We start from the raw sequence: 16,570 nt of genomic DNA on the forward strand, positions 1-16,570 counted from the left end.
TATATATACGGAAATTTTTAAATACGTCACAGTATTGGTGAATAAAAATAAATTTTTTTTTTAAATAAACAAAAATTACCAATGATTTTCTTTTTTTAGACATAGCGTTTTAATAATAACCTTTTCTAAAAATATAACCAAATGAAACTTTACGAAATATTGCAAAATCAGTTCAGTCTAGAATGAGTGAACGAATAGCAGTTTGTAAGTATGCGAGTACATAATGCATACTTCAATCTAGAACAGTGAATGGGCTTACTAGAAAAAGAATGTACTACCACAAACCACATATTATCAATAACTTCTAAAGTGATGAAAATTCAAACAAGCATCCATATTAAGTTTACCGGATACAGAGTTCATAATGCATAGAGATTTAACAAGAATTTTTTTTTGAAATCCCTCAATACATACTTCCACGAATAACCACGAGCAGCAGAACAATCTTCTTCTGATTCTGAAGGGTCATTGATGGGATTTGGGCAATGGGCATCCCAGTGGTCACCATCCTTGCCACAACGGTCACAAGACATGAAACCAATCTCATCCAGAAATCTCTTCATGGTAGTGACCATTCGTATACACACCTATTGACGAAGGAAGGTAACCATATCCCTCCGGTAAAGGAGGCTTTTCAGTTCTAGCATAGGCTTGGTTTCGGAGACGAACACAATATTCACACATCGGAGCCTTCAATTTCACTGCCTTCCTACGTGGTGGTTCCGGTTTCCCTGTTAAATAAAGAAACAGGTAACGATGAGATGAGAAAACCAAAAAACCAGTGATGTAACAATTATAATGCTAGCTGCAGATGGATGCAATGACATTATCTGTGATCCCATTAAAAAAATAAAAAATAAAAAATAAATAAAAAATGTCAATATCAAAGCAGAAGCTTATTGAAGAAGAAAATCCAGAAAACTAAGGGACAAAACGAGAGAAAAATGAATCACTACATTGTTACTGGTTGGTTACCAATTACACTTACACATGTACATACAAGTGTGTGTGTGTGCCTGTCATATCATATCTGAGAAGTACTTCAAATGAAAACTCAAAAAGAGCAAAGATACAAGAACAGTAAGCACAAGCGCAGCAAAAACCACAAACATAATAGAAAAACACAGCAGCAAGCTGCAAAAAAAACAGTCCTAAGGACGGATAAAATCTCAGATAGACCTATGTGGACATAGGAGACCATCATTCACCAAAACATCCATCACAGAGGTTGGAGGACCATTGGTCCAAACTTGTGTTCACAGCCTCTTTCTAGCTAGCTTGGTCGCGGCATTAGCAGTGCAGTTAGCTTCTCTTGAAATCCAATCCCAATTAACACAGGAAAAAGAGCTTTTGAGATTATGAAACTCGTTGAGAAAAGGATAAATCTTCCAATTTCCTCTGGAAATCTTGTTCTTCAGACCATTAACTATCTCTTGACAGTCACTCTCCAATATCAGCTTGTCAATATTTAAATCTCTAGCCAGTTGCAATCCATGAATAATTGCAGCTCCCTCACATTCAATTGCCGAATTGGATGCGATATGGGTACTAGAACCAGCTACCCAGTTACCATTGGTATCCCTGACCACAACACCAATACCAGCCTTTCCAGAGGTCTCATCCCAAGAACCATCAACATTAACTTTCTAACCAATTTGATCTCTTCCCCTGAGCAAATTGATAATCATCCCTTTGTTTGTTCTGATGATTGTGGCCTCTAGAGATGGCAGGACACCATTAAAAGCAGCCGAACATCTTACTTCCTTATTTCCCATAATACCAAGTAAGTGAAGGTCCAATCGATCCTCCCAATATGATCTGAAAGCTTTCTAACAGTGTTTACCAACCAAGTATCCAGAGTGGTAATCTTCATAGCCAATCTGCACCAAACTAAACCAGGCACTGTACACCCAAGCGTATGTTTGGAACAAAGAAAACCAATGGAAAACAAAACCCCAGCAGCATTAGGGAAGACAAGGCCTTCAATCTTCAAAAGCATTAGCTCAGTGGGAATTGTAGTAACAGGGCGGACCCTATCAACTAATTCAAAATTCAACTCAACTCTTCTTCTTCAAAAAATCATTCAATTCTTCTTGCTCAAACTACATCCACTTATGAATCAAAAGTTTTCAAAAAGTCATTCATCTTCTTGTTCAATCTCTAACTCAATATGAATCAATAAGTATTCAAACTTTTGGGTGAAAATTGGTTTTTCAATCCTCCAAACATGATATACAATTCTAAAAAGTAAAATGACCAATAGCATACCTTTGAAATCCCTCAATACATACTTCCACGAAAAACGGCGAGCAGCAGGATCTTCTGGTTCTGGAGGGTCATTGATGGGATTTGGGCAATGGGCATCCCAGTGGTCACCATTCTTGCCACAACGGTCACAATACATGAAAGCAATCAAATCAGAAATCTCTTCATGGTAGTGACCATTCGTATCCACGCCTATTGACGATGGAAGGTAACCATATCCCTCTGGTATAGGAGGCTGCACATATCTGGTACAGGCGTTGCTACAGGGAAGACCACATTCGGAACAGCGAGGACCACGACGACGCTTTCGTTTCAACTTCGAATTCCCACGTGGTGTTAGCGGTTCCCCTGTAATATAAAGAAAGGGTGATGATGATGATGATGAGAAGAACAAACCAAAAGACCAGTATCGAAACCTAGGGAAGCTAGAGGCATGGATGCAAGCAATTACATGGTATATATATGATCCAACCATCAAGTCAAGGCAGTAGCCATCAATCAATCAACAAATAATCTATACATCAATGGAACATCTTAAAGGCCCAAGTATACACTAGGGCATTAAAATACATGTGGTGAGCTAAATGCGGCAGGGAATGTCTTGATATTTTCAATACAGAAAGGAGATTGGTGCCTCAGAACAAACCAAAACATGATATATACCGTGCCTTTATGAGTCTCGATCTCATAGGAGTCATCAGAACGGACGGACCCGTCTTCAATACGGCGGCGTTTCCTGCTGCAGTCCTCTTCGATTTCGCGTTTTCGCTTCTTCGTCATACTCTAGGTCTCAGGGATATTGAGAACTGAGATTTTTTTTTTTTCCTCTCTCTCTCTCTGGTAAAACAGAGGGAGATTCGGCTTTTATATTTTGTTCGAGAAAAGCCCAATAAGGCAAAATGTCTGTAACCAGTGCAATCAACACAAGTTTCCTGCTGGACATTCTTCAATCTTCTCCTCATTAGGTGGGGTCTGACTTGACTTGCTTAATAACGCATAGACGGACATGACAAGACTCGGGGTGCAAAATCCACAGTGACTGTGAGCCATGAGATTGTGCCAAGGATTCCTTAGGAATATGAAATTGGTATTAGGTGAGAATCTAAATAAGGACCTGACACTATGGTGTGAGTAAGCTAAAAAGCACTATAAGAACCCTAAACTGTATAACCACTATATGATGCTGAAAGAAGAGTACGTTAGAAATCTGTTGGAGATCCCAAACAGCATTTGTTAGATTTTAGAGTTATATCTAGAGGAATGTAGGCTAAAAGCAGCTGAGCGCTTTTTGATTTGAACAAACTTGGCTGCACTGAATGTTTATAATTAACATCGATCCCAGTTCAAATGATGTTATTTGACCGGACACAAACCCTGTTTTCAAAAGGCAAAGGATATTTTTTTTTTTTTTTTTTTTTTAGAGAAAATGACAACTACATTAATTTCATTAAAGAAAACTTTCTGGCGATGGATGTTGAGAAAATCCTCTCTATCCCTCTTTGTGAACGAAGTGGGGGGATGTGGCTATTTGGCATTTTACGGAAGATGGGTATTATACAGTGAAATCAGGGTATTGGTTTGGAATGGAGTTGAAGCAGGTGGGTTTGAGAACAGAGTGTAGCGGGGGGAATGATGATTCAAACTCCAAAAATGTATGGAGTATTCTTTGGGGTCTAGCGGTCCCTAACAAAGTCAAGCTTTTTCTATGGAGAGCTTGCCATTCATTCCTTCCTTGTGGTGAGCGTTTGTTTAAACGCAAAGTTTGTTCTCATGATGAGTGTGGTAGATGTGGCAGAGCGAGTGAAACAGTCTTACATTGCCTCTGGGAATGTCCAAAATCCCAGAAGGTTTGGAAGAAGACATGGTTGAGAGGCTTTGTGAAACATTGGAAGGAGCTCTCTTTTACCGATCTTGTGCTTCATGTGGCTGCGGTTGGATCTCAAAACGAGTTGGAGTTATTTGGATTGGTTAGTTGGTGGATTTGGAAATGCAGAAATGATGTGGTTCATGGTAAGTCAGAATTGGAAGCCGGACAGATTGTGCAAAGGAGTTTGGAGTGGCAAATTGAGCTTTCACGAGTGCATACCAGTAGCGTTACATTGCAAGGAGGCCAGAATGGGGGTGGCCATGAAACTGGTCAACAGTTTGAAGGAGCAGAACCCAGGTTGTTTTTTGATGGTGCAGTTGACGTATTAAAGGGCTGTGTTGGGCTGGGTGCTGTTATTTTAAGTGGTACAGGTCAATTAATGGGTGCGATGTCCATTCCATTACCAGTTCCTATTAAACCTATAGCAGCGGAGGCTTTGGCTTTATGGCATGCACTAAAGTTTGGTAGAGAATTGGGTGTGAGAAATGTGAGAGTGTATTTTTTTTTTTTTGGTCAAGAAAGATTCATTAAAAGTGCAAGGCCCAAACAAAGCCCAGCAATAACTGGAGCCCGAAATACAACTAAAGACAGCTGGGATCTCCTTCTCAGTCAGAACAGAGAGAGAAAAGGGAGACCAGCAGCTCAAAAGGAGGGGGAACTGAAGAGTTCCGATTAGCTAGACTCAAAATGTGGACATGGTAATCCGTCATTCCTGAGAACCAAAGTGAGGGACGGTGGTGGCGTTTCCGCCCATCTGCAAAGACCCATCGTCCGATATCCAAGCAATGCAGCTGCATGAGCTACACAGTTTGCTTCCCGGGGAATCCATTCCCAGTACACCTTATTAAAGTAATTCTTTCTCCATCTGATTTCCTCTATTATCTGAGAAGTCCTCCAGTTCATGCACTTTCCTTTTGAATTCAAATCTGTAATTAGAGCAAGAGAATCCGACTGAATCCTAACATTTTTCAGATTCAACTCAAGAGCCCGGTTCATGCCCAGGAGAACCGCTCGAGCCTCTGCCATTTCAGCCGAGTTCGAATGAGAATTTGTAGCCTCTCCTCCTACAACTCTTCCATCATGATCACGGATGATAACGCCCAGACTGCTTGAGTCAGGAGAAAGCCATGCCGCATCGCAATTCACCGCAAACAAACCCGGAGGGGGGGAGTCCACTTCGGAGGGGCACTAATCAACGGCTTAGCCTTGGCTTCAGTAGTGACCCTCAAGAATTCCAAAGCTGAATTAGTACTGGTTTGCACCAGAATCGCAGGAGATGGCCTCTTATGCTCATAGACAAAGCTACACCTCGCCTTCCAGATGGTCCAGCAGATGAAACTTATGAAGGTTAGTACCCATTTCTTCTCCTCTAGATTATGCCGAGAACAAGCTAGCTCATAAAGCCAACAATCTAGTGTCGTTACTCTTTGTTTGTCAATTCTCAACCCCAGCGGGGACCCAAACCAAACTGGTTCAACCCAAGAACAAAGCAATAGGGAGTGCTCTATTGATTCCTCAGCCTCACCACAAAGGGGACAACGCGGAGAGGCTGCAATCTTTCTTTTGAAAAGGTTGAGAAAGGTTGGGGTGGCCTTGTTCAGTGCTTTCCAAAAGAAGAACTTGATTTTAGGAAGTGTAGCAATTTTCCACACCATCTTCCAGCAATTGCGGTCAATTGTGTGGGAGGTGCCCCCCGATTCCGGACCGAGATTGCAAGCCAATCTATGGTGGATCCAATGGTATCCAGATTTCACAGAGTAGTCCCCGCTCTTTGTTAGAGTCCAAATAATCCTGTCAGGACCATCGCCCCTTCCGATAGGGATAGCAAGGATTCTACTAATCTCTGATGGATGGATTATGTGTAGGATACTGTCAAGTACCCAAGACCGATTATCTTTGTCAATAATCTCTTCGACCCGGGTTGGGGCATTGTTGGGGACATTTCTGGTAGTTAGGATGTGACCAGTAGTAGGAGTATGACCATTGTTTTGGGGAGGTAACCAAGCATCAGACCAAATATGTATCGAAGAGCCATTGATGACTTGCCAGCTGTAATTTTTTGTAATGAAATCCCGGGCTTCTAGCAAACTCGACCAGCCCCATGAGGCTCGATACCCTTTGGTAGCTTCAGCAAATCCACAGTTCGGGTAGTAACGTGCCTTAAGCACTCTAGCCCACACAGAATTAGGGTCTTGGATCAACCTCCATACTTGTTTAGCTATGAGGGCCAAGTTGAAGTGATGCAGATCACGAAAGCCTAATCCACCACTCTCTTTCGGCCTACCCAAGTGTTCCCAACTCTTCTAGTGTAGTTTATTCCCATCCTCAAAAGATCCCCACCAGAAGTTGCCTAGGGCTGCATTTATGTCATCACAAATTCCTTTAGGAAATCTGAAGCAATTCATGGGGTAAGCAGGGACCGCCATAGCCACTGCTTTAATGAGCACCTCTTTCCCAGCAGGGGAAAGTGATTTTTGTTTCCATCCATCAATCTTGTTAGCAAGTTTCTCCTTTATGAAGGCAAGGGCCTCGTTTTTGGATCTTCCCCAGATAGTGGGCAGGCCAAGATAGAGCCCAGGGTTATCAGTGACCTTGATTTTTAGAAGGGAGCACATCAGCCTTTGCATCTGATCTGGAGTATTAGGAGAAAAATAGATACTTGACTTTTCAAAGTTGATGAGTTGGCCCGAGGCCTCACAGTACTCATGAAACAAAAGAGCAAGGTTCCAACAGTTCTGGAGAGTGGCTTTCATGAAGAATAAGGAATCATCCGCAAAGAATAGGTGAGAAATGACTGGGCACGATCTAGCAAGTTTAATCCCACCTATCTTTCCTTCTCCAATAGACTTGGTTACTCTCACAGAGAGTACCTCACTTACTATAAGAAAAAGGTAAGGGGACAGAGGGTCTCCTTGCCTCAATCCTCTGCTCGGGTTAAAGAAGCCACCCGGATTGCCATTAAGAACGATAGAGAAGGAAACTGTGGATACGCATGCCATGATGAGGTTGACCCACGTAGTAGCAAAACCAAAGCGATAGAGAGCAGCCCTCAAAAAGTCCCATTCCACCCTATCATAGGCTTTGTTCATGTCAAGCTTCAACCCAAATTCATGATTTCCCCCTTCCCTCTTCAGTCGTAGATAGTGAAAGCCTTCATGAGCTAGCATAATATTATCCTGGATCAATCTTTCCGGGACAAAAGCATTTTGGTTGGGGGAAATCAAAAGGGGAAGTAAGGGTTTGAGCCGGTTAGCAAGGAGCTTGGAGAGAATTTTGTAGGAGTTATTGCATAGGCTGATTGGCCTAAAGTGTGTAGTTCTCTCAGGATTGGGTATCTTAGGGATAAGCACTATATGGGTCTGGTTTATGTTCTGTATCTGGATCTGCCCTGTGAGAAAATCTTTGGACGTAGCCACCACAATATCATTTACTATTGTCCAGTATTTTTGGTAGAAGAGGCCAGGAAATCCGTCTGGGCCAGGGGCTTTCAAAGCTCCCAGTTGGAAGGCAGCAGTCCGAACTTCATCCATGGTAAAAGGGGCCAATAACTCCGCATTCATATCCATTGTGACCAGCCCAGTCACACCCTCAAGGGCCTGTCCCCACGGTCGAGGTCCAGCAGTAGTGAAAACTCGTTTGAACTGGGCTTCAAACTCTTCTCTTATCTGGGGTTCTCCAATCATCCAGATATCCGAGTCGTTTTGGATCTTGAGAATGCGGTTTCTCTGTCTCCGGTGAATTGTAGATAGGTGGAAGAATCTGGAATTGGAGTCACCCGTGGTTAACCAATTGACACGAGATCGTTGATGCCAGTACCGCTCCTCTCTCAACCACAAGGTACCCAACTTATTTGTTAGCTCCTGTTGCTTAACAACCGAGTGAAGGGGAGTTGACTGCTGTAGGTCCTCCAATTCAAACAAGCAGTCTCTAATCTCTGCTCTAGTACAATTAGGAAACCTGTTTCTGCTCCAACTTAGAAGGTTTGTCTTGCAAGCAGACAAGTTAGCCTTCCATTTTACTAGACATGGGTAGTTACCCCTAGGTTGCCAACTCTTCTTAATAATTTGAAAAGAGTCAGATTCTTCGGCCCAGTAAGCTTCAAACTTAAAAGAGCTCATTCTCTTCGTGACAAGGGGATCGGAGCTGAAGAATAGTGGGTTGTGATCAGATCCCACTCGGGCTAGGTGAGTGAGACATGAATTGGGCCACTTTAGAAGCCAGCTTTCGTTCACCAGGCTGCGATCCAGTCGCTCTTGTAATGTCGTCACTCCATCTTCCATTCTGGCCCAAGTAAATCTTTGACCTTTGAAACCTGGGTCTAGTAGAGAATTGGAGGAGATGAAAGTCCTCAAATAGTGCCTTCGACTGGAATTCCACTGGGATCCACCCTCCCTTTCATGCTGTTCCACTAGCTCATTAAGATCACCAATCACCAGCCAAGGAACAGCATTATTGTCTTGTCGATTAGACCAGTAATCCCAAAAGGCTGCCTTCTCCTCCCCATAAGGAGGGCCATACACCCACGTAACTCGGACAAACTCATTCGATCCATGTGCTCGGATACGTGTGTCAATGAAATGTTTAGAGAAATCAGTGACTTCTACCGAAAACCCAGGCCTCCACCATAAGCTTAGCCCACCCGCAGTATTTACTGGAGACACATTGTACCCTTTACTGAAACCAAGTTGACGGCGCACCCGATCCACATAATAATCACTTTTGTGTGTTTCTGACAAAAAAATAAAATTGCAATCATGGGAGCGAATTATCTCCCTAAGTGCTTGAACTGTCAAGGACCTACCCAAACCTTGACAGTTCCAAGAGATGCAATTCATTGGTCCCTTGCAGCTGCACTCGGCCAGCTGCCACAACCGTGGAGGGGGTTAGGTCCTCCATACCTCTCGAGCAAAAAACTTGCTTGTTTTGATCAGAACTTGTTAATTCTGGAGGGGAATCTGAGATCAGGATTGTAGGATCATCAAATGATACCGGATTGGGGTTCTTTCTCGGTCCATCTGTAGAATTTCTACCTTTTCCCCGCCCCCCTCTGCCTCGTCCTCTTCCTCTTCCACTAGTGCTTGATAATCTAAGCCCTGGGCTCTGTATAACTTTGGAACGCTTTGTGATTTGCTTACTGTTTTCACCTTCCTCTTGTAACTTCTTTGGTTTTCGCTTCCTTTTAGGCACCCCAGAGAAAGTAGTATTCTCCTCCTTCTCCGACACATACGTGTCAATCGAATTCAATTCAATTAGCTGAACAGAGGTAGGCCCAGCTTGCTTAATCACAGGCCCAGCTTGCTGAATCACAAGTCCACCACAGTTGTCGAGCTCAGTGGGGACAGGAAAGTGTGGGTTTGAGTTGTAATACTCGTGCTTGTTTTGGAAGGCCCATGGTGGAATGCATTCCGGGTCAGCCCAAGCCCCATCACTTAAGCTCAAACCACCCAACGCTCGAGTGACGCTGCCATTCCTGAAAAAAGCTCCATGTGCGTCCGGATCCCAAAGATGGGGTCCATTCAAAGGTATTCTAGGACGTTGTAGCCTCAAAGGTGAAAGGGACTTGTTACATAATGACCAGGATGGGCCTGCTGAATGGTTCTTGGCAGTCAAGTCACCATCAATAGTTGAACTGTGTGTCTTGACAGGTTCATTGTGCTCAGAGGATCCCAACTTCCCAGAATTCAAATTTTTGGACAGAATTGCCCCCCTCTTGTTCCGGCCAAAGATTCCGGTTGTCGGAGCGTAGGGAAATTCAGCAGGGTAGCTGGACTGTGTGAAAACAGGCTTTTGTGGGGGTTCTGCGATCAGGGAATTATCATACTTAACTCCCATCGAAATCAGAATCGGGTTAACTTGAAACCTACACGAGGAGATCATGTGCCCCAAGCGGCCCCAAATCAGAGTGTATGGTGATGCGCTTAATGTGCTAAATGGCCTGAATGCTTCTGGATGGGATTTGAGTGCTATTGGAGGAGTATTGGATGCAGTTAGATTGCTTATGAGGGAGTTTGATATAATTTCTTGGAAGCATATGAAGAAACGATCCAACTTGGTGGCTCACAAGTTGGCGAGATCGACTTTATCATTGGTACAAGCTATGTTTTGCAAAGATGTAGGGCCTCCTTGGCTCCATGATTTAATTGATGTTGTTTAGTCTGTTAGCTCTGTGGGGGTTCTCTGTTGAGAACAATTGTCCCCATATTGATTCATTTATTTGAGTTAATAAAATTCTCTTTCAATCAAAAAAAAAAGAAAAAAGAATACAAACAATAGATGTAGAAACTAAATCATAAATGAAAAATTCGAAAATAAAACTTCGGAAATAAGACCTAAAGGACTATGATTGGATGCAAAAACGCATCTGAAGACGCAGCGGTTGTAAACCGAGCTATTTAAAGAATTACTAATGGTATGACCGACCATAAAAGGGCAATCTTCCATCAAAGTAATCGGTGATATGACCGACCAAGCATATTCTTTGTAGATCATACACCGAAAAGAGAACAATCTTCCACCTATGTTATCGATAGTATGACTACCCATAAAAGAACAATCTTCTAACAATGTAACTGGTGATGTGACCATCCATGCATTTCCAATGTAAAAAATACGCCAAATAGAGGACAATCTTCCACCTAAATGCTTGTACCACAGTTCCAGGGCCAGCCCAAACAACCAACATAGGCCCAAAGTAAATCAGAATCCCTAGCCCAATTCCAAACCCGACCCAGATCCCAAACATGAGCTCGGATCCAGACCCAATTCCTATCAGGATCCCAGATCCGAGTCCACCCCCAGCCTCCCGGCCCGACATGCCCTTCTTTAGCCCAGCCCAAAATCGAGGTCCAGCAATAGACCTGCATCCTAGCCCGTGCCCCACTCCTGCTCTTGGCCGCCGTCCACCATTGCCGCACCGGCCAGCGGCCAGGAACCAAGTCAAGCCCGCGACTGCTACATGGAACCGCCGCGCCTGCAGCTCCACTTTGACTCATCCTGGATCCATGCTCTGCAGCCTGCCAGTGCCACACGCGACGACAACCGTGAATCGAGAGCACTGTTTGTTCTCCACGGCCGCGTAGTGGAACGGCAGATCAGATCAGCAATCCGCTCGACCTACTCCCACACCGCCTTGCTGTGTCCACCAGTCCCCGTCTTTCTGTCGTCAGATCCAAATGGCGAAACCACCACCCAAAGAACTTCTGACTCCAAACCTCACAACAACGATCCCACCGTGAGAAAATAAGTTGGTCGACGCACAAGCCCGATTCGCCCAACATCTCCTCAACACGTCGGCATCCCAGATCCTCCATTCTCATGGAGGAAGGTTTCAGATACGACCACCGCGAAGCGGCCGCTCTCTACCCTAGCAGAGCGCTAGGTCGACTCAAAAGGGCAAAGGATATGAATTGCACCTAATCGACTATCATGCCTTGATTGGCTTTTCATGTAACAGGTACACAGTAAAAGGTTCATCTAACCAAGTAACTTGAGCCTCTTCTATTAACAATATCCAAGTGTTAGTTATACCAATCAAAAATAAAAACTTAAAAAGCACTCCTAGTAATGAAATAACAGATACAAAGATGGGGAGGTGGGGTGGGGTGAGGGGAAAGGAGAAGGAAGCAGCATATAGATTGGGTGCAGGCCTTGTTTATGGTTCCCAAGTCCTTCCACTGTAATTACGTGCATCCCTTCTAAAGAATACAATGGAGCCAAAGCATGCATTAACGGCATAGTGCCTGCAAGATGAGTATAGATATAGTTCAATTTGATTTGAATGTACAGTCTTCGATATCAAGACAGATAAATGTAGTTTGTCTAAATAACTAAAATATAGAGAACAATCAACTCCATGCTAAAACAATATTGACAAATACGACCAGAAACTGACTAAATACAATAGATGGTATCTAGGGGTAATTTATCAACCATTGCATAGAGACCAATCAACTCCATACTTAAAGAATACTAAACATCATTCCAGGTAAAACAAACAATATATATATACCATTCGATTAATATGACTACCAACCCACACATCTTGACTTCTATTAATTAATTGCAAATCTAAATTATGTATTTATTATGGCCTACAGGGCTGTAAGTGGAAAGACGATACAAATTCTACAGAAGTCTTCCTATTTTTGGTAATGGTTCTTATCAAGTAGATCTATCCCCTTCATACAAACCTAGCTAGAGGAGAAAAATGAGTGTTGTGAATGAAAAATCAAACGGGTAATGACAACTCACCAATTAATCAACTAATCAATGTAGGACATATGAGAAAACAAGTTAATTAAAAGCTCCAAGTATCCAAGTACTCGTAACAATGTGTAATGTAATGGACTCATAGAAACACTTGCAATCAAATATAACACACAGGAGATTGACCAATTTCTAAGTACATTCAATTTTCGTCCGAAACTAAAATTCCATCCCTCTTTTACCCTTCTAAATTTCTTTATAATAATTTCCAAGTTTGTAAATGGCATTTATTGATTCATCAGCTTGTAAATAATATTCAAGTATAGACAGTTCTGTTCCTGAATGTTGAATTAATAAAATATGTAATTACTCCCTGTCATAGACTCATAGTTGGCACTTTCGCTTATGGCACATTAGAGCAGATGACGAAGGAAATGAGCTAAAGAGGACATGAGAGGCAAGAAATGAAAAGCAAGAGGCAAATGAGGCGCATAACTTAAGAGAAATGAAGAGATGGAGCATTTTTGATCCTGTCAGGAAAAGGAGTCCTTGTTGGAGTTGGATTCCTAATCTGACTCGAATTGAAACTCTAAGAGTCCTATCCTAACTAAAAAACCTAACGGACTAGGGGTCCTTGTTCATAAGGAGTACTCAAGAAGGTTCCCGAATCTTGCTGCAAAGAAGACCTGATTGCATAACGATGCTTGATGACACGAGGATACCTGAGTGGACTAGGAGAGCCTAAGAACATTCAAGAAGCATTAGAAGAAGTCCAAAACATCCTACACAAAGGTGATATGGATTGGAAGTGATGTTGACAAGGAAAGATGAATAAGATCAGATTTGGAGTTCTGATTGGACACATATTGATTTTGGACAAATTTACAAGAATTTTTCTAGATAATGACGTCTCAATCTTACCCTAAATGAATCTATACCTAATTGCGGCCAAGAGGTGAGTCTTAGAGATAATGTTGGACAACAAAGGAGATATTCAAGGATTTGAATTCGTTTAAATGATGCAGAAAATGTGACATGACATTGTTTCATTGGTTGTTGCACACACGGACCAATCAGAAAATTCCTATGACACAGAGATTGGCTTGGAAGCAAAGTAGAAAATGTATACAATAACAAGTCACCTACACTTGCCGTACTCTATATATAGAGAGCTCTAGACGTCAAATTTTTCATCTCTCGACCCTGAATCAAATCGCAAACTCTCCCTTTTCTCTCCTAATTTTGATATCCTCATCTCAAGTCAAGAAGCTGTCCTCCTACTCCTTCATAGCTGTCATCCATAGCCGTGAAGACACCTATTGCGTTCTTGAAGACTTCAAAAGTGTAACCATGACATCCCTCTTTATATATACAGTTTTCTTTTCTTTTAAGTCAGAATATGTTTTTTGTTTTGGTAGTTTGGATTCAAAATTTTGTGAGATTAAAGTTTTATAGTTAAAGAATAGTTTTCGAACCCTATTCATGTTTGTGATCTTTTGATTTATGGATTCATAGTTTTCAATTTCACATTTTGTTTAAGGATGATTGTTAATTTCGTGCATATTGATATTTCTTATGCGTTTATGTTCTTTGGGTCAACACTTAATTAGGATATAAGCATATAATTGTAACTAGTTTTAAGAAAGCAGCGTTCTGTGATCTTAATTCATAAGTAGTATGGCTTTTGGATGAAAGTTAAATCAACAATTAGGATTGCATGTAAGGTAGGCGTTCCACACTTATTTGTTTTTCTAAAATTGAAGAAAACTTTCATTCAATCTTAATGCATAGAGAATGATTCACTATATGTGATACTGATAGGATAACGTTCCATACATACCTTGATTGCATATTCAATAGGCTTAGTAATGGTGCGTTCATCTTGCTAAGTAACTAAAAGATGTAAAAGAGATATTGAATGCGTTCATCTTTGTTAGATTATAACTGAAACACCCCGTTATCTTTATTTTTGTTTCTATCTCTTTATCCCATTGTATATTTTCGATAATTATTGTGAATAAATACTTAGTTTTGACGTTAACTTATAGGTTTACTCTCAATCCCCAGCTTGAACGATTCATACTTATCTTTTACAGGGTTAAGTTGTGAGCCAATTTAGGCTGATCTTTGTATAGTATAGGAGCTTGCATATAATGGTCAAGATTATAAGATTGGGACGTTTCATATAAAGTCATTCGTAGGGGCCACCATGTTACGAGAAAGTATCATTCTTATGAACAAGACAACACACCTATACATATATAGAAGAGCTTGTGGCTATGAATGTGATTGATTATCAAAAATCCAGTGCCATATATATAATTAGTCATATCTCCATTTTCTTACAAAAACAGAGTCATGTCTATGAATTTGATTCCCAATTACTTAACCCCATCTATCTGTTACTCATTTCCAAAAAAAAAACCCTAGTTTCCTCAGTCCAAAATCATACTAGAGCAACCCTAGCTAGTGATCAAAATCAGGCTCATCCAGTAAACGAAATGTAGATAAACAGATAACTTGACCAATGCAAGTCTTGCTCAAGACCATTCATCCTTGAGCTCCTGTCCATCTTCATAACCACAAATCAAATTAGCCACGGGAGTATGAATGTCATGCAACAAAAGCCTGTGTTGTCCTGGGAATCTAGCTGATCCTTAACAGCTTCTTCCTCTAAGCTTCAAATTCCATGAGGATAGCTGTAAAAGAATAAATGCATGATGTAAGTTTCATGTGAATAAATGTGTATAACTGCAATGCAAACTTATATTCGTGGAAGGTCGATACAGTTTATGTGTCTGTTAACATGCAAGTGCACTCATTCACATGTCCATGATTATCAAAGAAATAGAAACTCACAGGCATTTCGATCTTCAGTTTTTGGTCATAATGCGAAACCATTACAGTACACGCACCATAACCAAGCTTTGTCCCCGTGAGACCTATATCTTTATTGTTGTTTGAACCCAAAATTAACATTTTTTCCTGACAAGGGTGACTCGAAGAAAACCGGGCCAATATCCGTTGCCCAAGCTATATATTTTTGATGAGTTGGAAATATATTGTTTGGAGGCTATATAAAGCCTACTTGGAGGTTAAGCAATCCTGAAGCAAATCTGGATATTCCTTGATATACTAGTAATTATCAAATATTTGATAATTAATGGTAATTTGTTTGCTTGATTACCAAGATTATGCAAGACAGAACAATAACATCAGCCATATGCGGTCAGAAAGGTGTATATATATATATATATATATGGTGGCTCATGCATGGTTCAATTAAGGAAGTTTCCCATGCAATTAAACATGGCAACGTGCTGTCCTAGTGTCCTTCTCCACCTATAATAGTAAATAGCATGGTGGGCCATCATTCGCTACCAATTATGTGCAAGCAATCAAGTCTCCCATGCAATTAAGGAGTGAGGTGGACGTGGAACATATGGAAGGAAGGATATAATTATCCTTGAATTACAATAAACAGATCCCCTATACATGATCTTATTATGATTGCATGCAAACTACGGAATGCTCGCGAAGGCAATCTGTGCATATCCAGGAATCAGTCCTTGAGGTAATTACGTTGCCTAGAGGAAGATTACGTCCAGGACTCTAAAAGGTAATTAACCTTGCTTAGAAGATTGCTACAACAGAGTTAATCTTTTATTGCCTACGATAGTTATCGAAACTATTAAGAATTTTGATTTGATTCAAGGCCAATAACTGTGGCCTAAAATATAGTATTGCATTCCTATCAGGAAGGAGAATCTACAGCAAGCAGCCTATATATAGAGGCTAAAGACGAACAACAAAAAACAACTCTTCAATCAACTAATCGCACAGATTATCAAAGTCTATCCGGAGCAAACCTACCTTCAACCTAGTTGAAAACCAGCGAAGCAAGGGTAACGCCCTCGCAACCCAGCGAAGCTAAAGTCACGCATTAGCAAAACCCGTGCTTTCTCTTACTTCCTGGTGATTGCTCTGCTCAACCTACAACGTTGAGTATCGACTTGGTGACGCAAGAGATCACAACACAAGCCCTTACCCGTAAGGCAAAAAGTCATTTTCCAAAAGGCATAGAGAAGAATAAACCTGGTGACGAGGTTGGTGCTCTCCTCATCCACAGCGTTTGAGAAGAAGTCAGGTCAAGGGACTCCCCGACGACTGCACCCCACGGTGCTGGCATGCCTGCGCACGTACTCAAAAGAGACTGTTTGCAACCAGACTGGT

General features: G+C 41.6%; 1 protein-coding gene across 1 annotated transcript; it reads right to left on the bottom strand.

The window, feature by feature from the left end:
- Positions 1-280: 280 nt before the first annotated feature.
- Positions 281-3,428, bottom strand: LOC133733483 (uncharacterized). The gene is made up of 3 exons (XM_062161113.1): positions 2,934-3,428; positions 2,269-2,613; positions 281-731 (listed from the first exon to the last, which is right to left on the bottom strand). The coding sequence occupies exons 1-3, from the start codon at positions 3,043-3,045 to the stop codon at positions 544-546; spliced, it is 645 nt and encodes a 214-aa protein (XP_062017097.1). The 5' UTR covers positions 3,046-3,428; the 3' UTR covers positions 281-543.
- Positions 3,429-16,570: the final 13,142 nt, after the last annotated feature.

Source organism: Rosa rugosa, chromosome 2 (genome assembly GCF_958449725.1).
Source record: "Rosa rugosa chromosome 2, drRosRugo1.1, whole genome shotgun sequence".
In the NCBI taxonomy this organism is placed as follows: domain Eukaryota; kingdom Viridiplantae; phylum Streptophyta; class Magnoliopsida; order Rosales; family Rosaceae; genus Rosa; species Rosa rugosa.